The 24,969-nt window shown below is 59.5% G+C and overlaps 1 protein-coding gene across 1 annotated transcript in view; it reads right to left on the bottom strand.

The window, feature by feature from the left end:
* Positions 1–23: 23 nt before the first annotated feature.
* Positions 24–24,969, bottom strand: part of LMX1A (LIM homeobox transcription factor 1 alpha) — a 100,085-nt gene continuing 75,139 nt past the window's right edge. The window contains exons 5-9 of the mRNA XM_036273170.1: positions 5,765–5,937; positions 3,272–3,349; positions 1,875–1,941; positions 892–1,062; positions 24–220 (exon numbers count right to left, since the gene is read on the bottom strand). Coding sequence (XP_036129063.1) covers positions 60–220; positions 892–1,062; positions 1,875–1,941; positions 3,272–3,349; positions 5,765–5,937 — 650 coding nt within the window. The 3' untranslated portion in view covers positions 24–59. The remainder of the gene's footprint in view (positions 221–891; positions 1,063–1,874; positions 1,942–3,271; positions 3,350–5,764; positions 5,938–24,969) is intronic.

Raw genomic sequence — 24,969 nt, 5'->3', positions numbered from 1 at the left:
CCGACCCCTCCCGTCTGCCGGTGTCCCACGCGGAGCCGCGCCGCCGAGCTCCGGGGGGCTCACGAGGTGAAGTAGGAATTCTGCATGGAGTACAGGTGATCAATGGGGTTCCCCACGCGGGACTGCAGGGGCCCAGCTTCTGAGGTTGCTAGGAAACAGTCGCCCAGGTTACTGAGGGAGGTGTCGTCACTGTCCAGGTCGTGGAAGAGAGGCTCGGCACCTGAAACGGAGATGGAGCAAGGGGGTGAGGGTCTGGAGGGGGACCCGCCTTGGTGCCCGGAACCTCACCGCATCCAGCCTGCGGGGGTGAGCGCAGCGGTGGGGTGAGCTACCCGGGCCAAGGGAGGGGCTGGCTCTGCGCACAGCATGTAGAGCAACCCCCGTGCCGGTGGGGCCGGTGTGGGAAGGGGGGGTCCTTTCTGCTTCACACGTCGCTTCCGCCCCAGGAGGCCCAGGAGAACACCTCACAGGTGCCCAGACAGTCCCATGAGAACCCGTCTCCTCTGCTTCTGGTGGTCCCATCACGCGCACTCGCTGCCTCCGGCCTCCCAGCTGGACCGCGCCGTCGGGCTGAGGAACTGAAAGGCACGCTCGGACAGGAGGGCGGCCTTCCACCTCAAGGGGCAGGTCTGCGTGGGAAGCTCAGCCGCCTCCGTAAACGAAGGAGTAAGCGGCCACCGGTGCGGGGAGCCCAGCAGCGTTCCGGGGGCGCGGCGTGCCGGGCGGGGGCGGGGCAGCGGGGAGCGGGCGGACGTGGGAGGGCAGGCGACCCCACGGGCCGGGCGCACAGGCAGCCTGCTCGCTTCCTGCTCTCGCTTCCTCACTGACAGGGCGGACGGGCTGCAGTGCCGTCTGTGCCCAGCCTGGGCCCCGCCAGGGGCGCCCTCTCACCGTAGGGGTGCATGTGGTCTCCAGGCATCTGGGGCGGGGTGAGGCCCTGCCGGAAGGGGTCCGCGCTGTACACGCTCTGCTCGATGGCCAGCAGCTGCTGCTGGGTGGGGAGGGCCGTGTAGGGGTTCATGATCCCCTCCAGCCCGGCGCTCCCGCCACCGTTGGTCTGAGCTGTGGGACAAAGGAGGAGGCGGGTCATCTCTGCAGGCAGCCCAGCATCCCCACCGGGCGAGGGACACTGGGCACCCTCTGAAGGTCACGCCCCATCCCGGTGTCCCTGCCCAGCGCTGGCCTTTGCTATGGCTCCGCACAGGGGGGCGGGGGGGACAGGCAGGTGCAGGGAGCCCAGGACTTGCAGACAGTGGGCTGGAGGCGGGAGCCCACCGCTGCCCGGCCACGTGGACGCCACGGGGCTGCTTCCGTGTTCTCACAACACGGCAGCCGGCTTCCCCAGAGTGTGGGCTGCAGAGCGTGAAGCAGAAGCCCCCCCGTGTTCATGACGTAGCCCCCAGAGTCACACCCCGCTCAGCCCTGGTCAGTGTCCGAGGGGACGGCGGGCTGCGGCCGCCAGGTGACGTCCTTGTGTCAAGGAGGAGGTCACCCTACAGATTACTCCTTTGCTATCATTCTTTTCACCATTTTGCATTTCTTTGGCTGAGTCACATGGCATCTTCCGCTGAGCTGATTCTCCGGAGGAGGGAGGGAGGACGGGGCAGCAAGAGAGCCCGGTCACCCTCAGACCCGACACCGCAGGGTCCGGGCGGGCGCTCGGACAAGGTTAGTGCCCTCTGAAGGCGATGCCCGGCTGAAGCCGGCACCCTCCACCCTCTCACAGCAGCTCGGGCTCGGTTCCCACCAGGAGGTCCCATGCCCCTCGGTGTGGCCCGGGCTTCACGGAGCCCACAGCGCCGTCCGGGAGCTGGGCAGCTGGTGCTGTGGCAGGAGAGGCCGGGCCTCCCCAGGACGGCGGGCGGGGCCCTTACCCGAGCTCAGCCTCTGGGTGTTCTGCTGGTCCTGCTGCTGTTGCTGTCGCCGGGCCAGCTTCTTCATCTGCGAGGAGAGGACCACGGTTAGGCGGTGGGCTCAGGCCACGGGGACGGGCTCGCGTGTAAGGAGAGGGTCCGTGTCCCGCGGGGACTCGCAAAGGAGCCACGTTTAAGGGGTTCCACGTGTCTCGCTGTGCCACTGCCAAGGAGTGACAGACAGCCAGCTGGGAAGCAAGGGCGTCCTGACTTCGTCTCCGCAAGTGAAACCTGCTGTTTACGCTGTGACCGCTTCGTGGGAGGCACGAGTGGGGGGAGGGGCTGCAGCCCAGCCAGCGGCTGCCGACTGGGTGACCTGGGGCCTGCAGCCCAGCAGGGGCTGCCAACTGGGTGACCTGGGGCCTGCAGCCCAGCCAGCGGCTGCCGACAGGGTGACCAGGGGCCTGCAGCCCAGCCAGCGGCTGCCGGCAGGGTGACCTGGGGCAAGCCAAGAGGCCGTCCCCACGCACACCCCTACCTGCTGGCCCCAGTCTCCGAGGCCCCAGCAGAGAAGTCAGCCTCCAGGTAAGGAGCTGCCCCCAAAGACCACGTGAGCACACACGTCCCGGAAGGAACACCGTGACCCAGTGTCTCTCAGACTGTCCTGTGGGACAGCAGTGTTCTGTGAGATGTTACTAGACACTTGGAGCATCTGCATGGGAACCACCAGGTGAAAAAAAAGTCCTTACTGCACAATTTCTCAAGCTCTGAAGCTGCCACATAAATCCACAGGCTGTGGGTCCCCCTCAAACCTACTGAACCATGAAATCCTTTCACGGGAAGGACCACGGAAGGCGACACCAATGGCCCTGTCCCGAGAACGCAGGTAGGAACACGCTACCTGAACCCATCGTGTGGGACACCGAGCTGTCGATCCATCGCCCGCTGAGGACTGGGCCCCAGAGCCACGGACCACAGGCCACGGGTGTGGTTGGGTCTCAAGGAAAAGACTGCGAGGGGGACCAGATGACAACGTGAAGGTCTGGCCCTGCACTGGGTGGGGTGCCGCCTGGGAGAGGCGGGGAGGCGTCCATGGCCCATGGCGGTGTCGTCCTGGGCCAGCCCTATGGGTGCCCGTCGGTTTCTCTGAAATTTGAAAAGAACTTGGGGGCCTGGACTACACTAACGTGACGCAGAGAACCGGCTTTCACCAAAAGGCACGACATTTGTTCACGGTCACGGCCGCCGGGGAATAAGAGCCCCCCACCAACGCGAGCGCCCACGCATGGCTGGCCGCAGAATCTCTGAGTCAAGAGCTCCATCGCCTGAGCCTGGTCAGACACTGGTCAGCGCGTCCAAGGGCAACGTCCTCCCGCTGCGTTGCAGGGACCCCCACAGGCAGACACCAGGACGGCTACCTTAGCTCGCTGGTTCTGGAACCACACCTGGACCACGCGGACGCTCAGGCCCGTCTCCGCCGCCAGCGTCTCCCTCACCTGCAGAATCGGAACAACAGGAACAATCGTCGGTGTCCGGGCGGAAGCCGGGCTTTCTCCGTGCAGAGCCCGGAGCTCGGGAGGCCTGCAGGCCGCCGCCTGTCCGGGCACCAGCCAACGCCCGGTGGGGCAGACCCGGCAGGGCCACCGTGCTCAGCCAGGGGCAGGGGGCGGGGCTCCCCAGGCACAGAGGGAGGAATAACTGCCATCGGAGGGGGCTCCAGGAGGTCTGTGGGCTTCTCTCACCGGAATCAGGCGTCAGGGGCTCCCAGACACCCGCGGAGCCCACCCCGCCCAGGAGCCCCGCCCAGGGGTCAACCCACTGAAGGAGCCCTGGGGGAGGCCGCGTGCTCTCGGCGGCGGCTCACGTGCTCCCTTCTCCTGCCTTCACCCACGGGCCTGAGGTTCCGTCCCTCACGGCCCTCGGTGACTTCCGGTGTCCACGGATATTTACGTTCACAGTTACCCCGCGTGAGCCCAGCCCGAAGGGGATACGGCAAGGAACATAGGAACCCGGCTGAGCAGACAGCCTGGCGCAGGCATGCCCCGGGGCTGTGCAGAGGTGGGGCGACGGGGACCCCCCCCAGGAAGACGTGTGTTAATGCATCTGCCCTCCAAGAGGGCACAGGGCGAGGGGCCGCAGAAACACGCCCCCCAGTGGCTGATTCTGGGCAGGAGCTCCCTGAATGAACACTTAGGGGGCGGCAGGAGGCCTGGGCCAGGACCCCACTTGTGCCCCAGTTAGAAGTGGGGTGACTAGACCGGTGTCAAAACACAGCCTCTGCTAAGCCAACTGAGAGTGGTGTGCCCACAGGCCCACCGCACCCGTGGGAACCCTGTCTGTCCTTCAGAAGCCTGGCCTGCTCCCCCAGGCCCCCCGACAGAGGGACCTCTCCCGGGGCCACCCCTCTGCTCTGGTCCTCACAGTGTTCTCCCCAGGGTTGCAGTAATGCGTGTGCCCACGTGGCTGCTGGTGGCCTGGAGGCCGCCGGGGGCTGGGAAGGGCCACGCAGAGGCTGGGGGTCAGTGTACAGGTGCAGTAAGTCCACACGCCAGGGCGTGATCACGTGTCCGGGGTAAGCCGGGCCGTTTCGCTTCCTACCAGAACCTCCCCTGGAGTCTAGCAAGAAGGGCTAAGCAGTCTGTAGGTGACGCTTTCCCAGGTCAGATGGGGGCGGGCTGCATTACTGCCCCCCCACGTCCCCATGCACCCACATCTCGCCCTGGCCTGACCAATGACGGGCTGTAGCTGTGGGCGGGTGTGACATCCAGGAGGGGCTCCCGTGGGTGTGCCCCCGTGGCGTGGCCTCTGGCCTTCGCCATCTCCGTGGGAACAGCATGCAGGTGGCCGCTGCCGTCAGCCTGGGCCCTCGAGTGAGACAGGTGAGGCCGGCCCACACCTGAGCCCCACGGGGCTGCAGCCGACACACAGCCCAGGAGCAGGCCCGGCCGCGGTGGCGAGCACCGAGGTTCCGTCTGCAGCCCGAGGAGCACAGACCCGGTGCAGGGAACACGGCGCTGGGAACTGCATCTGCTCCCGGGTTCCGGGGAAAGGGCGTCATTTGTGTGGGCAAAGGAGAGCAGCCAGCGTCTGAGCAGCAGGCAGGAGAGGGTGGGCACTTGGTGGCAGAGACGGTCGGTGGTCCCCAGTACCCACCCCACCTGCCTCCCCCTAGCAGTCCAAGCCCCAGGCCCCTTGCAGGAGGCAGTCATGGGATTGAAAGTGATGCCAAGAATCCGGGTTCGCCCTTCGAAAGGCAGCTGCGTGCCCTCCGCTTCCTCCCGCGACCACAGCAGCTGTGAGCGAGGATGGGGACGAGGACTGAACGCCCCACCCCGTGTGATGCACAGCAGGGGCCCAGCCGGCAGGGGCTGCCGCCTCCAGACCGGGACACGCGAGAGAAATAAACGCCCACCTCGTTCAACCACCGTTTGTTTTTCACGTAAATTCACAGCAGCCTGATCGCGATCAGCCCCAACCTGGACACCACCCGAACACCACGGCCGCTGAAGGAGCGATGGCCGAGTTCTTCCGGTCAACGGCAAAAGCCCAGGGAAGGCCCCACGACCGATCCCCGGGTCACCTCCCCCAGAGGAACAAATGGGACCAAGACAGAGCACCCCTCGGCCGCTGCAGGGTCCTGTGGCTCAGCACCGCGGTCCCCCCAGGTGGCACCTGTTACTGTTCCCGTGGCTCTCCGGGAGTGACAGGTGTGAGCACATGGCTCGGGGAGGCTCTGCCACAGCCCCGGTCACAGCTGCGGAGCCCCCCAGTCTCCCACCGGGCCAAGGCCACCTGCACAGACTGAGCAACCTCCCACCGCCCTGGCCTAGGGTGCCCGTGGACGCCCCCGAGAAGCCGGGTGACCAGCAGACGTGGGCCCGGGCCCCTCTGCTCCCCGTGCACCCCCGTACCTTTCTGCATGGCTTGGAGGACACTTCGAAGGAGGCCTTGAACGCTCTCCTCTGCTGGGTGGTCAGGATGGTTCTGGGGCGCTTGGGGCGCTTGTGATCCTTGCCGTCCTCAGAGGCTCCTTTCCCTGCCCCGTGAGCAGCCTTGCAAAGACTTTCCTCATCGTCACTTTTGCCTGAAAGAGGTAGAAACCGAGGTGTGGTGTCCCTCAGAGCCCCTTTCCGGAGCTGTGACTCTGGAAGAGGAACTCGGGGCCACGCTGCCGGGCAGCTCCATGCACGAGGACACCAGCCTGGGTGCCCACAGAAGAGCCTCGCAGGGAACCTGGGGACCTGCTTCCAGTCCCAGACGGGAGCCAGAGAGAACCCACCGCAGCTCAGACCTCTCGCCCAGGACGTGTCCTCGCTGCCTCATGGGACCTTGGGCTTAACGCCCTGCGTCTCCATCTCCTTACCCGCAAAACCGGGGTGTCAGAGAACCCACCTCCTTGGGTGTGTCGAGAGGATTCAGTGGGCTATCCAGTAAGACACTCAGAGCACTGCCGGCACCTCGGGTGCGGTTAGTGACATGACGTCACGGGTGCCCCTGCTCACCCCTGCCCCCGGAGAGCGGTGTGCGCTACGGTAAAAGGCCTACACCTGTGCTAGAGCACCTGCAGGGAGAGAGCCGGCAATGGAGACAACCGTGTCCTCCTCTGTTCCCGTGAAGTCCTTCAGCTCCCTGAGCAACAGCAACACACCGGCGACTCGCAAGGGACGAAGCCCCCAGCTCACACGCAGCTCCTCCCCAGGCCGCCTTGTGCACCCGCGGACCCCGCGCACCCCGCGGATCTGACGCACGCGGCGGACCTTGAGCACCCCATGGATCTGACGCACCCCCGCGCACCCTGTGGACCACACGCACCCCACAGACCCTGCACACCCCGCGGATCTGACGCACCCCGCGGACTCGCGCTCTTCCCGGACGGTGCTGCCAGGGTCTGGGAAACGCCCAGGTGGCGGTGCTGTCTTCCTGGTCTCAGAACTAAACGCCATGGGCAGGATGTGCCCAAAACACCCCAAGGAGACCCTCCCTTCTCCCTGGGCCTCACGGAGCTGTGCCCTCTTTCCCCGGTGGGGACCTTTGTCCCAAGGCTTCCCCAGCTCCAGGCTCCTGCTCGGGTCTCCTTGCGGTCCCTTCGAGAAACCCAAGGTCAAAGGGCAGGGGTGTGAGCTGCCCACCCTGCCCCTCACCCACCACCTCCTTCATGGAGGCTTATTTGCATGGCCACTTAGTGAGAGGAGTTCTAACTTCAGGCTCTGCCAGAGCAAAGGGAAACACCTTGGCTTTGTCTCTGCATCACACTTGGACGGAAATTTGACACTACCTGTAGCCCCTAAGGGCATGAACCTCGGTGTCTGATGTGCACACACCTGGGTCTCCATCAGCTCTGCCCTCGTTGTAAGTATTGCTCTGTGCAAGTCACATCACATGCTGAACCTCAGCTTCCTCATCTGCACACTGGTGACAGTAACAGCCACCCAGGGTGCAGGACTGGTGCTGTGTGCAGAGCAGTGCTGTGTGCAGTGTAGTGCTGTGTGCAGTGTAGTGCTGTGTGCAGAGCAGTGCTGTGTGCAGTGTAGTGCTGTGTGCAGTGTAGTACTGTGTGCAGAGCAGTGCTGTGTGCAGTGTAGTACTGTGTGCAGTGTAGTACTGTGTGCAGTATAGTACTGTGTGCAGAGCAGTGCTGTGTGCAGTGTAGTGCTGTGTGCAGTGTAGTGCTGTGTGCAGTGTAGAGCTGTGTGCAGTGTAGTACTGTGTGCAGAGCAGTGCTGTGTGCAGTGTAGTACTGTGTGCAGTGTAGTACTGTGTGCAGTATAGTACTGTGTGCAGAGCAGTGCTGTGTGCAGTGTAGTGCTGTGTGCAGTGTAGAGCTGTGTGCAGTGTAGTACTGTGTGCAGTGTAGTACTGTGTGCAGAGCAGTGCTGTGTGCAGAACAGTGCTGTGTGCAGTGTAGTGCTGTGTGCAGTGTAGTACTGTGTGCAGTGTAGTACTGTGTGCAGAGCAGTGCTGTGTGCAGAACAGTGCTGTGTGCAGTGTAGTGCTGTGTGCAGTGTAGTACTGTGTGCAGTGTAGTACTGTGTGCAGAGCAGTGCTGTGTGCAGGGTAGTACTGTGTGCAGAGCAGTGCTGTGTGCAGTGGAGCTGTGTACAGAGTACTGCTTTTCCTCATGTAATTTGACACAAATGTACACTGAGAAGTAGGCTAATGCCACAAGTGAAAGTGTAAAGTCTGAAATGATGCTGGAGTTCACAATGGCGGCTGGTCTCTGTGGACACTGCTCAGACAGCGATGTGGCATCTGCCCACTCAGGCTCTGGAGTCCCACGAGCTCAGCCCCACGTTCTGGAACTGCCAGTCTGCGTGGGATCTGAGCGATTCTCAAGACTGTTTCCCCATCGAGGAAGGATCCGTGATGCTGGAATCCAGTGAGCTGGTGGGTGAAAGGGTCGCACTGTCTAGAGCATGGTCAGTGCTGAGTAAGTGACCGTCATCATCATCACTTCAGCACAAGGCCTCTGATCTGAGACACCCCCCCCCCGTTCATCGGAGCTGCGTAGCCGTGGGAGTCTGAGCGGAGATTCTACAACGCATGTGTTCGCGTCTCCCTCGCGACACCGCCACCCCAGCCAACGCCCAGCTGCTTTTGCAGAAGGAGTGTGTCAGTGCGAGAGGAGGAGAAAGAGAGGGAAGGGGGCTGGGGCAGACGGGATGTCATGGCTGAGTGTGTTCAGAGCCCAGAGGCGAGATGGCTGAGGCCCTGGGGTCCCCCCGCTCACCTGGGATCCTGGCACACTCCCCACCTGGAGCTCGGGCTGGGGGCTGTCCTAGGCTTGCCTGTGGTGGGGCATTCTCAGAAAGGGGGCAGGAGGAGGTGGGGGCTGGGCAGGAGGAGGTGGGGGCTGGGCAGGAGGAGGTGGGGGCTGGGCAGGAGGAGGTGGGGGCTGGGCAGGGGACTGAGGGAGGACAAGGTTCAGAATGGCCTCCGGATGGTCCTGCTGCTCTGCGGGGCAGCATTTCCTCCCTCCGTGCCCTCCTATCCGATGCTCAATCTCTCCCACCTCCTCGGGTCCCCTACCTGCCCCCCACCCGCAAGAAGCACTTCCTGCGCTAGACTCCGGCTCTGCTACCGTCTCGGTAACAAGTCAGCGAGTAAATATTTCACTCTTTGCAGGTCTTAGGATTTCCACGGCCGCCGCTCGACTTTGCCGTCATATCGCCAAAGCGGCCGCAGACGTGAGCGGGCACGACCGTGTGTCGCTGTGTACCAACGGGCACCCTGCTCCAGACCCCCCTGGCCTCCCGGGCCGCTCCTCCGGGCTCTGGCGCTGGGGGCAGACCCAGGAGGGTGTGTTTTCTCCCACAGCGCTAAGCTACTGAACAGGAAGTGCCCCCACCCAAACAGTCACCCCTGTGGAACATCAGGTGTCCCGGCCGATCCGAGTGAGAGAGGTGGTGGTGGCTGGAGGGGCGCCGGGCACCTCTCAATGCACAGGCAGATGGCGCAGCCCAGCGGCCACGGTTCCCTGACTACTGTCCGCTGTGCGGTACATATTCTGGGTACAGTGGTGCCCCCGACTGTCCCGGGGCTCCCCGGGCTGCGGCTCTCCTCAGCCTGACTGATCCCCGCTTCTGCAGGAAAATGAGCAGCACCTAGAATATACACGGATGGATCCTCCCACTACGGGGAAAGACCTGAGACCTGGAAGGTCCCCCTGGAACCAGCGGGGATACTTGGCGGGAAGATGAAGACGTGACTTCACATGGCAGGGACGGGAGCGGAGGGAGGGGCGGCCCCTCGGGTGCCAGAGGCTCCCCGCCCTCTGTGGCCCAGTGAGCCCTCATAATTTAAGCTGATACCCTCGGCGGAGATAAAAGCACCCCGAGCGTCTCCTGCTGCAAACGCCGGCTCCCCGGAGGCCGCTGGGGCAGAGCGCAGCGTCCATCCGGCTCCTCGCAGCGAAGTCCCGAGACGACGACCCACCGGAGGGGAATAAATTCGCTTGGCACAAACTTTGAAACATGGATCTCGGGGCCCCCCTTTCCCCTTGCTTGTAAAGAGAGTCTGGAAGGCTTGGAGCTGCGGCTTCCCCTGCCTGGGCCCCCCACCATTTAGGACATAAACAGCCACAGATGAAAGGCCCGGCCGTGCTTTACGGCCGAGATGGACGGTGCTACCTGTGGGGCCTCGGAGGTGCATTCCAGGGGCTGGAAAAATCCCAAAGCCATAAACAGGGCCAGAGAGATCTGAGCGTGGCCCCGGAGGCGAGGGCGAGGGCGGGCGAGACCCTCGTGCTCGGGCAAAAGTCTGCCAGGCGGGGGTGGAGGAGGGGCCGGGGCTCGCATGGGGGGAGGGGGAGGAATTCACCAGGACAGGGAAGGATTTCGGCGCAGCCCTGCCCCACAGGGCGGATTCTACTCCCCTAAGCACAGCATGTGCAGCTCCACAGGCCACCAACGAGGCGCCTAGACGAGCCAAGTCCAGCAGCCACGGTGTCGGGACCGCCTCACGCACAGTTCTTCAACATCTCAACGAGACACAAGCCGGGCCCCTGAGGTTTGCCTGGGACACGTTCGTTTTGCTCAGTGAGCCAGTCCTGGGGGCTCACACCTCAGTCACGGCACAAGGACACCCTGAGACAGAGGGGGGTGAGGTGTCCGCCCCTCCTCCCAGGAATCGCAGCTACCAGAGGAAAAGACCGCCACCCAAATCATCCCCTGCAGGGAGGGCCCTGGGAAGGGGACACGGGGCAGGTGTCCCCCGAATTAAAAAGGAAGGACACAGAGGCTGAACCCCAGTCACAGGCAGAAAGGAGGCAATGCATGTCAGGAGAGCAGCGCCCTCCAGGCCGCGGGAGCAGCTGGTCCCCCGCAAGGTGACCCGGAACTTCCCCGGCCTGCTGGACACCAGGCACGACACGCTCACAACTGCAGTTTCCACGACAGCGGGAGAGGCGGGGCGCAGGCTGCGAGCCTGTGCTCACAGACGAGTAAACTGAGGTGGGGCCGGGGGACTGCTCCCCCAAGGGCACACAGCTGGGTGCTCTGTCGTCACCCTCCGCCCGCCTGACCTGCCGGCTGGGGGCCACGTCACCGTTATTAAAGGGTGAGGACAGAAAGGCTCATGGGGACAGCGTTCAGGGGACGGATCGTGCACCCTGAGCACCTCCCGAACAGCCGTTCTTTCCGTCCCAAAGGACAGAGCTGGCTTTAACCCAGGCCTCCCGCTTGTCCCTCCTTCCCAGCACTCCTGAGCCACCCCGGGTAGGGTCCCAAGAAAGACACCTTTGTTTGGCCATGAGCACGTCAGAGGGGTTCCATGCAGCTGGGGAGAGGAGGCGGGTCAGAGCCAGGCCATGCCAGCTCAGCCATCCAGGCAGCCCCGGGGGGTCCGGACTCCACGCGGAGAGCTGGCCACCCGCCACGGCCCCAACGCCTCCCCCCAGCTTGGCTGCTGCCCAGGAGGGGAACCTTGTGCTTGGGAGGTTTGCAGGAAACAGGACGGTATTGGTAGTGATGGTGGAATTACTGGGGATTCACAGGAGACTCAACCCTTTTCACATGTAAATGGGCTTTATGCTAGCACACACATGCACACACACGTGCGTACATGCATTCACACACACATACATGCCCCCACACACGTGCACACACACATACTCACACATGCACAATGTGCACATGTGCTCACATGCAAACACAGGCACTTGCAGCCGCACACGTGCACACACACGCTTGCACAGTCACACGTACACGTGTGCATTGCACTCACACATATACTCACGTGTGCACTTGCACACTCACATGCACTCACATTCATACACGTACTCACACATGCACTCACGCTCACACATGCACACACAGCCGTGTACTCACACATACACACTGCACACACATGAACACATGTGTGCACGCACTCACACGTGCACACACAAATACACACATGAACATGCACACACACATACACGCATGCATGTGCACTCACACATGCACATGCACTCACACACTCACACATGCACACATGCACTCACAAACTCAGACACTGCATCTTTCCTGAGTTTTTCTATCACTTTCTCCTCTCCCTTTTTAATGAGAACATGGCTTCCTGCAACTCAGACTGATAAGCTCTGTGCAGATGCTGACTGTCCCTGGGTGTAGACTGTCACATACTGAAAATACTGATAATCGGGTAACAGAAAACCCCTCCACACCCACGTCGCTGCATTCAAACCAAGCACGGATAGAGGCACTGGATGAAAAGATAACTGGACCGTTCTGATTTGGCCAGGCTCCGAGGAGGACCTGGGACCTGTCACAAGCCGAGTGGGGTGTTTGGGGCTTGGTGCACAGTCTCGGTGAAAGTGCACAGCCCAGCCTCCGGCGGCTCGGCAGGCCTGGGGGGTGGTCCGCACCCACGGTGTTGCCTATATCAGTTTGGTCTGAGTGTCTTTGCTCCCACAACTGACTGAATACCAAGTCTCTTTGGAAAAGTCCAATTCTGTTGCATTAATTACATGTTGAGGAGGATAAAATTATTTGAAAAAATAAAATTGTTTCTAGACAGGGTTGGAAGCCTTAGAGTTCATTATTTCCCCCCAAATGAAAAAGACTCAGCCCTGGCCAGTGTGGGTCAACTGACTGGCTGTCGTCCCATGCACTGAGAGGTCGCCGGTTCAATTCCCAGTCAGGGCGCATACCGGGGTTTCGGGTTTGATCCCCAGTAGGGGGCGTGCTGCTCTCACACTGAGGTTTCTTTCTCTCCCTCCCTCCCTGCCTCAAAAAATCAATTAAAAAAACCTTTAAATGATTAAGAATTTGAAATTAGCTTCTCTGGCAGTTTCCATAAATGCTCACTTAAGGTATTAGAAAAACATAAAATCTGAGTTTAAGGGAGATAATTGCTTCCTGATTCTTGGAAAGAAAAAGATCTGGACAGCACAGCTCCAGGGGCCTGAGGAGCTGGTGTGAGCTGGGGTGAGCTGGTGTGAGCTGGGGTGAGCTGGTGTGAGTTGGTGTGAGCTGGTGTGAGGTGGTGTGAGCTGGTGAGTTGGTGTGAGCTGGTATGAGTTGGTGTGCATTGGTGTGAGGTGGTGTGAGCTGGTGAGTTGGCGTGAGCGGGTTAAGCTGGGGTGAGCTGGTGTGAGCTGGTGAGTTGGTGTGAGCTGGGGTGAGCTGGTGTGAGTTGGTGTGAGCTGGGGTGAGTTGGTGTGAGTTGGTGTGAGCTGGGGTGAGCTGGTGTGAGTTGGTGTGAGCTGGGGTGAGTTGGTGTGAGTTGGTGTGAGCCGGGGTGAGCTGGTGTGAGTTGGGGTGAGCTGGTGAGTTGGTGTGAGCTGGTGAGTTGGTGTGCGTTGGTGTGAGTTGGTGAGTTGGCGTGAGCTGGGGTGAGCTGGTGTGAGCTGGTAAACATGCTAACCATTCTCACCACAGAGCTGACTCCTCCCTAGACAAACTCACTGCGGGCTTAATCACAGAGAGACATGTACCCTTCTTCGGGGAAAACGTATCAGAGAACCACCAGACCACTGCAGAATACAAACAGTGGGAAGCGATGCGCAGAGATCTAACACTTGGTGAGCGCAGTGCAGAAATCCGTGGTCAGGGCACTATTTCAGTAGAGAAGGTGACAGTGGGTGGTGACGAGGAGGAGCCAGCGGAGTGAAGAGCTCAGGGTGCAGTGTCCCCGCAGAGGAGGAAGGCACTGGGTGTGCTCGGCCGTGAGGGCCGTCACCGCCTGTGAAGGGGAGAGAGGCGGGAGACGAGGGGAAGAGGGAGGTGCCAGACCACGTGAGGGCACAGGGTCCAGGTCAGGGGCTTTGGATTTGCTACCGGGACAACAAGAAGCATAGCTGGTCAGTGGCAGAGACTGGAGCAGCACCCTGTCCCTGTCCCTCCCCTCCCCAGTTCAGGGCCTTCTTTTACACTTTGCTCCCCATCCAATGTAGACCATGATACCTGCTGCCTCCCCAATTCGAAAGAAGGCCCCCACTTCTCCGAACAAATATTGATTCTTAAATTATCCATCCGTCAAGTTAGATGCGTGTGACGTTCTTCCTCATTGGTGCCCCGGGTGGCACAGACTGTGTGCCGTTCGGTGGACTCAGACTCCATCCACGTCTCCTCCGTGTCCTCCGGGGGCGGCACCTGTCTGGGTCCGCCAGGGCGAGGCGTTTACAGGGACGTCAGAGGAAAGAGAGACACCAAGGTACGTCCAAGACCTCGCTCTGCCTTGGGTGGTGCTGCTGTCACCATGCTCCTCCGTGTCTCCAAGTCACCCCTGAAAAGCCCCCAAGCGTCCCCAGAGGCGACATCACCTGTCACCCTGCAGCTTCCTCTGTGGCAAACGTGTGACCGCTATCCCCGCCCCGATCTGACTGCCTCTCAACGATCTCACCGGCCGTGTAACCAACCTTCTGTATTAAACTCTGTTTGCGATGCTCATGGCTGTTCCCACCCTCCTGGTTGGCCCCTGGCTGACACAGTTCTCAAGACTGACAGGGACCTCACAGGTGTGCAGGGTCCCCTCGTTCGGCAGGGGGGCGCCTCCGGCACTCGGTTGCACTAGCCGCACTGAACCCTCGGTCGGCTCCAAACTGCTTCTGGCTGTTTTTCTCACTTGGGGTGGCAGTCAGGTACGGAGGCATGGCAACCGCTCACCCCAGGAGTCGGGCTCAGGTACAGAGCTCACTGGAAACAGGTACCGAGGGTCTATGAAGTCAGCACCACGGCCAGATCCCAAAGCCGCAGAAGAAAACCTAAGGCCGGCGAGGATCCGAGGGAACTCATCCGGGCACTGGAGAGAGACCTGGACCGCGAGCCTCTGCACCGCTGTCGCACGGCCAACTGTCAGAGCCGGTCCCGCCGCGCGCTAGACGCGGAGGAAGAGTCCGACGGAAGCGACCTGCCCCACTCCGTCAGACCGGGCGTCCTTGAGAACATGCGAGCACGTTCCGGACCGAGGAGCGCGTGACCCGTTAACGTGGTGCGAGGCTCTCTCATCGCACGGCCGGGAGCCGCCGCCCCACGCGGGACACGTTGAAATGCAGTCAATAAAAGCGCCTCGAGGATGGAACACGTGGTCCCGGGTGCGGGAAAGACCAGGTATGGCCAGACTGGAGCAACAGTGGCCTCCGACAAGGGCAGGGAGAGGCCCGGGACATTCTGAGAAGAGGCAGAGCCCCGCCCTGAGTCTGGGGGCTCAGAGACCCTGGGCTCATCAGAGAAGGCGGCATTTCCATTCTTCCGCTCAGACCGTAGAAAGAACTGGAAAACACCAGTCCACGTTCTCCCAGCCTGCCGGAGGGAGAGCCAGGCCTCTGGGTCCCCTCACCCCCAGCGCAGAGCGGGACCGCAGCACGGGCTGTCTCAAAGCCATGAGTCACCAGAGGAGGAAGGGGCGGTAGGAGGGACACTGTGCTTTGTCCGGGGCGGGGACACCTGGCAGCTTCGCCTTGTCTGCTTTGGGGAGGGGCAGACATCTGCAAAGACGACGAGCGGCTCAAGTTGAAAGTCATTGCTGACCAAGAAAAGAAGCCCAATTCTGAGCGCACGGACGGCCCCAGACCCGTAAATCTGCACGACGTCTTGCGGAAAGTGCTAGAACCAATGTCACCTTCCCTCTGCACGGTCCACTTCACAGAGGTTGTGTCTGGTGTCCTCCATCCCTCCTTCCGGAACCCAAATTCCCTCTCGTCGCAGCCCAGCTGTTGGAGCAGCAACACCAGCTGTGGTTCCTCTGTGACGGTCAAGCAGCCGAACACACAGCTCCCCCACTGCGACCAAGGGCACCGGTAAGTGGGCCTCACGTGCTGCCACGTCCCGCGTCCTCACCCTCCTTGCCAGAGGGTGGCGGGACGTCGGGGGACCGCGGCGCATAGGTATAACCTCGCTCTCTTCACTGAGCATGGACTTCGGACCAGGCACGGTGATGAGCGCTCCACCTACATTAATACAGACGGGTTTCACACTCACACCTCCGACCATCTGAAAGGACCATCTGTCCAGACTCGGGGACGGCGAAGCATTTTCCAAACAGCCCCCTCCTCCCTCTGCCCCGCCAAGGAAAATGGCTGACGCCCATCTGGGTGATCTTAGTACCCTGCACCTCCACCGTGACACGCATGCACGTTGTATCTCACTGTACTACTTTGTCACGGGAGTTTCTCGTGCACTGAGGGGCAAGGACTTACAACCCAAGCGACTTCTGTTCCTCGTGCGATCACTAGTATGTAACCCAGTGTCCGAGGAGAGCTGGGCCCCGACGGTCTGGCAAACTGGCCTCACTTTAATTTAGCGGCATCCCTGGGGGGGGGGGGGGGCGCAGCCGGGACTTAGGAGACAGCTCTCTGAAGTCCTCACCGAGGCGGCTGCAAAGGGCCTAATTACTTGGGGAAGATAATTCAGGAAAGAAGGGACCATTTGCATTTGAATGCCGTGGGAGGCTTTTCTGCTCGTTGATGTTTCTGGAATTTTTCGGAGACCGGCTCCTATTCTTTGATTCTTTCAGGGTGTAGACAGTAGGCCAGAAAGTTAATCTATCCACCCCCCCCACCCCCCCCAAAAGCAGGCAACTTTCCGCAGGTCAGAGGAAAAAAATTCCACAGAAATTGAAGCTTCAGCCTCCAGCTGGCCCCCCTGCGCGCTCCGATTCGGAGTCTAATTCGAGGGAGCCCCTAAGAATACCCCCCGGGGCGCGGCGGGGTCCTTCGATTCCAAGAACCTCTCCTCGGGCTGCCATTTACGGAAACCCCGTGAACTCTGGAGGTCGGGCAGGAAGGACAGGAGCCGGCAGCGGTGTCTGGAAGGCAGTGCGCGCCGCCAGCCAGGACGCAGGGCCCCGGGACCCAGAGGACGAGTGCGGGTCCTCCCTGCGCTGCCCCTTCCTGAGCATGCGCAGAGGTGCAGGCCTGGGGACGAGGACAAAGGTAATCTGGGTCCACACACGCACACACACGCACACCCAGCACCTGCTTTCAGAAAGCCCCCTCTCCAAGCCCGGCCCCAAGGCGCGGCTCCGCACAGCCAGCAGGCGGATTTACGTGGCATTACTTTAATTAACTCGGCAGCGGCACCGGGGACACAAGGTGGGCCCTAATCCCGCCGCTTGACGTCACTTGGGAACGGGCGGCGAGGATGAGGGCTGGGGACAGGACGACCCCGCCGCGACCCGGGCCCTGCGCCCGGGGGAATTAAGGGAAGGAGAAATGTTAGTACACTTTTAATTGGAAACCAAGTCCTTCTTTCAGAACGGCGTGTTTATTCAGGGCCGGCATCAGAACTCGGGGGAGCCTCTAATTGAAGGGGCGGCTTTGGAGATTATGGTGAACATATGGCCCCAACGCCGGGCTCTTTATCTGCATTTTCTCATAAAACTGCCGTCCGTGTGCGTTTCTGCGCTCGCCTCTTCCATTTCTAAAGGCCTTTGAAGAGCGGGCAGAATGTGTGGGGGACGCGCACTCCGTGTGGGGTGCGCGCGCTTGGCATCCACCGCCTTCCGCACAGACACACATCGCCTGGCGCGCCCCGCACCCGCCTCCTCGCGCGCCCCGCACCCGCCTCCTCGCGCGCCCCGCACCCGCCGCCTCGCGCGCCCCGCACCCACCGCCTCGCGCGCCCCGTGCCCACCATGCACGTCCTTGGCACCCGCCCCCTCGCGCGCCCCGCACCCGCCTCCTCGCGCGCCCCGCACCCGCCGCCTCGCGCGCCCCGCACCCACCATGCACGTCCTTGGCACCCACCCCCTCGCGCACCCCGCACCGACCAAATCGCACCCCTGGCACCCACCGCGGGGCGCGCTTGGCCTCGCCTAGCGGCTCCCCCTAGACTCCATGACACAGGGGGCCCCACTGGGGGCCCTGAGAGGGAAAACGAGCTAAGAAAGAAAAAGAAACGGGCTGGGGACCACCTCGGCGGGGTAATTGTGAGGCAAAGGCAGGGGGCAGTTGCCAAGGTAACGAGAGGAAGTCACTCACACTCCCCACCTTCCTCCAGGCCAAGCGAGGGGGCCTCCATGTACTTGGTTGGCACTGCCCAGGACCCAAGGGAAATGAGACCCCCGGTGTCTTGGGCCAAGATCACATTTCTCCCTGTCATCAGTCAATCATTCTGTCGTCTATCTGTACGTCCTTGCGAGTCCAGTACCATCTCCCCCACCCCCACCCCCACCGGATTCTCATTTTATCTAGAGGTACTAGGTAAAATGCAGAACCCAACTAGAGTTGAATTTCCCAGGAACGATAATATTTATAGTGCATGAGACACACACACACAAATGTTCATCCTTGTTTACTGGAAATTCAAACCTAAGTGGGTTTTCATTGGCTAAATCTCACTCTGAGAAAAAAGTGGTCCTCTATTTTCATTCCGGAATTTCCCGGGTTTGGTTCGGCACCAAAGCCCTGCAGTGTGACAGACAGCTGATAAGAGGCCCTGACTGTCCCCAGGCCTCACCTGCTGCTGGAGGAGGGACCGTCAACCCTGGCTGCACAGCAACCCACCTGAGGGGCTCTCACAACAAAGAAACAAGAAACACAAAAGCCCGGATGCAGCCTCACCCAGTAACCCCCCAGGCATCCAAAACCGCTTTGAAATACGCAGCAGAGCAAGTTTAAAGGGTGGCCACTTTGAAGCATAACCTTCATCTGAGCCTAAAATCGCGTTTATCTATTTACAGGTTTGCCTGGTTATTGACGGTCTCTCCCCTTCTCAGCTTCACGGGGGCAGAGCCCTCACCGGGCACCTATGAAGGCCTGCGACCCAGGCAGTGCTCGGAATCACCCAGTCCTTGCCTGGGCAGGTGGCTCAGCAGACCCCTGCGGATGGATGGAGGCTGAGTGGGTGCCCACCACGTTCTCATGCTCACGGCTTCCCAGAGGCGCACCTGCACTGGCCGTGAACGCCAGCCTGGCCCACTCACCCCACTGAGAGCACGCCCGCACGCGCAACTCCAATCCTGCTGAGTCGCCGAGGAAAACATGCACACTTCGGGCTCCCAGCATGCATCGCTGGGTCGGGACCACTGAGAACTCAGTGAGTCTTAAATCACCCAGTTTCCCACCCTCTTCTAACTATCAAAGGCCCCCGAGCTGGCTTGCCACCCATCCCTAGTCGACTGGACTTGGGGTTTTCCTGGGTCACTGACACGGGGCACAGAGCATCCTGGCAGGCAGTTCTTCCTCCTGCTCAGGGAACTGGCTGAAGCATCTTCAGATCCATCAGGGAACCTCTTGGTTGGAAACCTAAGTGTTGACGGGCTTGGTGGGATGTCTGCGCAAGATCACCCCGCACCTCCTCCGCCACCTTTACGACACGATAGGAAACTGAGTCCCTGAGCTCAGGGAATGAAGGGCTGAAGTCCCGAGTTGGCTCCGCACGTCCAGAGACTTCACTCCGACCAATCACCAGTCATGTGCCAAGTGCTGCCACTGTGCCCAGAGAGGACACAAATGTCATCCCTGCCCCCTGGAAACACAAATCCGGGTGCATTTCCCGAGAGCGGGGTTGGCACAGATGGTGGGACATCACAGGTCAGCCTGTAGACGCCACTTAGAAGAAGTTTTGCTATGGATGGGTTTATTCCACTGCTGTATTTATTCATTTAATTAACGAGGGCTGAAGCCATGCTGCTCATCTGGACCAAAAGGTTGACTGGCTTTTCCTGCTCCCATCAAATGAGCCATGGGAACAGAAGTCTGCTGAGTCATTGCGATGACAGTATGCTGCACACCCTTGGAAAGTACTTCCCCATGCACGTGCACACGCACGCACATGCGCACGCACATACACGCACACATGCACATGCATGCACGCACACATGCACGCACATGCACACTCACTGTCCTTGCACCCTCCCAAGCCTCCTGCTTCCTTACTAGATGGGCCCAAGAAGTACAGTGACAGAGATTGATTATGGAGAACTCAGGACCGATTTGAAAGGCAGTGCGAACTCAGTTCAAATCACCTTCTTCCGACTGCTTTAACGATCTGTGAAAAGATTCTTCAGCCGGGGTCTCTGAGGCAGGGAGTCGCACGAGCACCTGGAGCAGGGCCATCACCTGCAGGGAGAGCTGTCAGCGACCAGGACAGAGCGCGAGGTCTGTGGGATCGGACACGGACCTTCTCACCCGCCGCGCACCCCCAGCGCCCCCAAAGCCGGCCTGCAGCTGGCGGCCTGAGCTCCGACCCGGCTCCCCGAGACTCACTGCAGGGCCTCGGAGGCTCCTCTGCTGCGCTCGGCCCCTGTGCTGTAGACGGACCGTCCTGCCGCGGCCTTCGTGGCCCGCTCACAGCACGGCCGAGCGCGTCAGGCCCTGCTCTGCGCCCAGGGAGGGTTTGCCAACTGTTGACATCGTCCTCGTCATGTGATGATCATGATGGCCCAGTGTCCGTGTGACCCGTGTTCCTCCACACAGGGACTGTGTCCAGGGGACGACCACACACGGCGCCCACGGACCCGTGAGACCTCAGAAGAATCGCATGCATTTCAGATGATGCTTTTCTCCCAGCGACAGAGCGTCAGCCCACACCAGCATGAAAGTGTTGTCGCCGGAAAAGACACAGCGCCTGTCGGAAGCCCTGCTCTGCCTCGGCCGTTTCCAGCACCCGGACAAGCTACCCCACTCCCGGTGACACCTCGAGCTGCCGGCATCAAGTGTCCTCACTCCGTAATCGGTGGAATTAAGGTCTTATTCGGGCTCAGCCCGGGCTCGAGCACGCTGTGCCCGTTTCTCCATCTACAGAGGAAGACAAAACAAGTCCCCGGAAGACAGCGGGTCGGACAGAGGGACCCCGCAGCCTCGGACGGAGGCAGCAAAGGATTCCGGCCAGCTCCCCGGCAGGGAGGCGAGCGGAGACAAGAGTTGGTTTTGACAACAGCCTGAAAGGCTCTATCTGCCTCCTGCCTGCCTCCCAGAGACGCCAGATGAATCAACCAGAAAATGCCCACCAAGACCTCGTGCCGGCCGCGATATAAACGCAAGTCTCTGCGCGCCTCCGTACTAGTGGCAGCAACAGACACGGACTGTGAGTACCTCTGTGCCAGGCTCTGCACCGTCTTTGTTTCAGCCGCTGACACAGGGTGGGTACACGCAGGAGACTGGAACATATTTATTGCTTGGAATTTGAGGAATTTCTACCAACTCCAGGACCTGGGGCTGGGCTTGGAAGTAATTGCAGTTGGAAGCATTAATGTTCTTACTTCCCGCCTGGGTCCACCAGGGGGTCATGGAATTAACGGAGGGGGTTCTGACAAGAATTGAAAAATAAAACAGAAACTATCAACAGGAGGGGTAAGCAGTGAGTCCATCGAAGTGTTGAAACTTTTTTTTTTTTTGTTAATCCTCAGCAGAGTATATTTTTCCATTGATTTTTAGATAGAGTGGAAGGGAGGGAGGGAGGGAGGAAGAGAGAGAGAGAAACATCGATGTGAGAGAGACACATCGATTGGTTGCCTCCCACATACACCCTGACCAGGGCCAGGGATGGAACCTGCAACCTAGGTATGTGCCCTTGACCAGGAATCGAACCCACAGCCCTTCAGTGCACAGGCTGACACTCTAATTGCTGAGCCGCACAGGGCTAAGTGTTAAACTTTTTTTCATAAATACACAAACAAATGTGTAGATTAGGTCATGATAAAAAATATCTGTTCCTGAATTACAGCTAAAATTTTCTGGAAAATGGTGTTAGAAAAGTCTTGAGAAACTGCTTTAGGTGAGCCAGGTAGCTCAGTGAGATTAAGCGTCATCCTGTACACCAAAAGGTTGATGTTTCTCTTTTAGATCAATGTTTCTCTGTCTGTCTCTCTCTCTCACTACTCCCCCAAATCAATAAAAACATACCCTCGGGTGGGGATTACGAAAAATAAAAAATGGCCCTGGCCGGTTTGGCTCAGCAGTTAGAGCATCAGCCCATGGACCAGAGAGATCTGGGTGCGGGTCCTGCTAAGGGCACGTACCTCGGCTGCAGTTTGTCCCTGGCCCCAGTTGGGGTCGTGTGGGTGGCAACCACTTGATGTGTCTCTCTCACATTGATGTTTCTCTCTCTGTCTTCCTCCCTTTCTCCCTCCTGTTCTGTCTGAAGATAAATGCAAAAATGTCCTCGGGTGACGATAAAAAAGAAAGAAAGAAAAAGAAAAACGACACTTGCCATATATTGGGTATCAACCTTGTACATGACTCCTTGGCATTTTTACAACAACACACAAAGGAAGTGTTTTCACTCGCTTTTTACCGATTGGGAAACATGGTCCCAGAGAAGGGCCTTAACCTTCCCAAGGTCACATGGGCACATCCACAGGAGAACGAGATCCCCCGTACCTCCTGCTGACTTTTCCTTTTTGTCTTGTATTTTAAAATTCACGAAAAGCTACTAACAAGAAAACCCCATGGGACAGCGGGGCATTTTGCAGAGGTCACTGCCGCCTCTGTATTCTAATTTATTGGAGAACAGGAAGGATTCCAAGATAGGTTGAAAGAAATACTTCTGTAATGAATTTTAAAAATCAGTTCCAAGACTGTAGGAGGAAATGAGAACCAGTGCTAAATACCTCTGCTAAAGCTGACTCAGGAGAGAAGGAGAAAGACAGGTATTTCAAGGTGACAGCAACCAGGGAGCCTACACGTCTAGGCTTGTGGGCTAAGGACCTCAGAGGCCCACAGGAACAGGACCACATTAGTTTATTCACACAACAGCACACGTGGCTGAGCACCTACTGCGTGCCAGGGCCTGTGCGAGGACCAGGTAAGTACTGACCACAAAGAGAGAAGCGCTCACCTGTTCTGTCTCCATAGCCACGTGGCCATGTGGACCCCACAGGCAGTGGACTGCAGTTGGGACACAAGCTAAAAGCCCGATGCTGGACTGGACTGTGCTTTAATACAGAGATTCTGGGCAGTGGTCTTACTTCTGGCCCAGGTGAAGACAAGATTGGACTTCTTCCATGACCGGAGGGACAGAAATAGGAACTTGGAGGGAAACCTCCTTAATTTTATATCATCAATACAGCTTTCCATGAAACCCCATCCTCCCATGGGGACCTCAGGAAATTTTTTTCCTTGTGGCACCCCAAGAACTGCACTTCCATTGACAACAATTATAGTTCTATTAAAGCGACATTCTCTTTGATTCCTGTTGACTTTGTGGTCGATGAACACCCCAGGTGAAATTCCATCAAAACAGGCCCCTTCCATGTAATTATTACCACTGAGTTTTGAAAGCTGGTGGTTAGGTCCCAAGCTAACTGATGTCGCGGGCCGTCAAACTGCTTGCCAACACTGAGTGTGCCCGCTGCCACCCAGCATTCCCTGCCAGGTGTGAGTCACCTACCAATCGAACACACCTACCTTCTGTGTCTTCATCTCAGTCACTGATACAAATGTTAAAGATGACAGTTCATCTGCCCTGGCTGGTTTGGCTCAGCGGTTAGAGCATCGGCCTGCGAACCGAACAGTTGCAGGTTCGATTCTCAGTCAAGGGCATGCACCTGGGTGGCAGGTTCGGTCCCCAGCCCCGGTGGGGGGTCACAGGGAGGCAACCAGTCAATGTGCCTCTCTCACATCAGTGTTTCTCTCTCTCTCCCTCCCACTCTATCTAAAAGTCAATGGAAAAATATCCTTGGGTGAGGATAAAACCAATAACAATAATAATAATAAAGATGACAGGTCATCGCAGTCATTCTCTCCGTAAATATTTGCCAAGCATCTACCATAGGTGAGGCGCTCAGGACAGAAACGAGGGGAGAAACTGTACTTGGGCTGGGGCAGATCCTCACATTGTTTGCTTCCTGTCACCACTCAGGATCAGGTGGGCGTCTTTCCTGGGGGATTCCGTGCCGGGCATTAGGGACGAATTGCCCACGCCCTCCACTCCTGCGACATTAAGCTCCGCGGAGGGAACGGGGTGTGGAAAGCGACAGCCCAGCTTCTCCCACAGTTGCCTGCTGGTTAGCGAGGTGGCTCTGGGGCACAACGCATGTCATGGCGCAAGACAGGCAAGATTTACACAACTGACAACAAGAGGGGTGGGCGACGGGTTGGATTCCGGTGGCGTCTTTAACGTCACTTCAGGTAAAGCTGCGAAAACAGGTGTGGAGTCGAAGGGACCGTGGAGTCTTCCAGAACCTCCTCCCTCCCAGCTCGCCCACGGTGGTTTCAGCAGGTGGGGGCAGCTCTTGAGGGCTCTGCTGTTTGTCCGCGCCGATTCTTAGAACGACTTCCCGACATCCCCCAGGTTGAGTCCAGTGGCCTCATCTGACCGTCCCACCCAGGTGTAAACACTCCTGATTTTGTTAAGCGGCTGGATAAATGGATTCTAGTTCTGCCTTCCGAGACGGGAAGGAGAGTGGATCTGACCCCCCGCTGGGAGGAACAACTCTGTCCTCACTGAGTCCTCACTCTGAGCCTAAAGATCTGTAATTCCTTCCTCGATGTGGTTTGGGGACCTCCCACCCCCACATTCATATCTGACGTCAAGCAAGCACTGAGGAGTGAGTGCACCTGGCTTGTCGGAGTCAGCCTCCAGAGGACCCGCAGCTCGGCTGCAGCCTGTTCTCTGTGCCTTTGCACATGGGGGGGGGGGGGGGAGTAAGACGCAAACACCTTGTACTGACTCTGCAGCCAATTAAACTCTGCAGTTGGGTGACCTAGTGATGGAGCCTCACACACCTGCTGGCCAAGAACGGCGGGGACTTGACCTCTCTCCACCTGAGAAGCTGGTGTCCCCTGGGGGTGGGCTTGCTGAGGGCTGAGCAGTCACACCAAAGCCCTCGGGGAATGTGCCGATTTGGGGATATTCTGGGGAGGAGGCCCAAGTGGGCGGGCTCAGCAAGGCGCCCACAGGGAAAACGGGAACTGGTCTTCCTACGCCGCCGCGCGGGGGCCGTGGAGTTCGCTTCACTGAGTAAACGAGGCTGAGCCGTCAGGGCGAGGAAGACTGCCCCCAGGTCCCCTACCCCTCCCCCCTGGAGCATGCCCCATGACAGCAGGCAGGTGCCCACGGGGCTTCCCTCTTCCGGACGTGCGGTTTGAGTGTGCCAATTGCTTCAGCAGACACGAGATGCGCAGAGGCTCGAACTGAGCGTGTGGGGTTGGGCACGATCTCTGTGTGCCTGTCCCTCAAGCCCGGAGCCCGCAGGGGTGCCCGCGGAGCGGCCGTGAGCCGGGCTGCAGCCTGGA

This window comes from Molossus molossus, unplaced genomic scaffold (assembly GCF_014108415.1).
Source record: "Molossus molossus isolate mMolMol1 unplaced genomic scaffold, mMolMol1.p scaffold_m16_p_20, whole genome shotgun sequence".
Classification (NCBI taxonomy): Eukaryota; Metazoa; Chordata; class Mammalia; order Chiroptera; family Molossidae; genus Molossus; species Molossus molossus.
The sequence above is the reverse complement of the archived record's forward strand: the minus strand, read 5'-3'. Positions and strand labels throughout refer to the sequence as shown.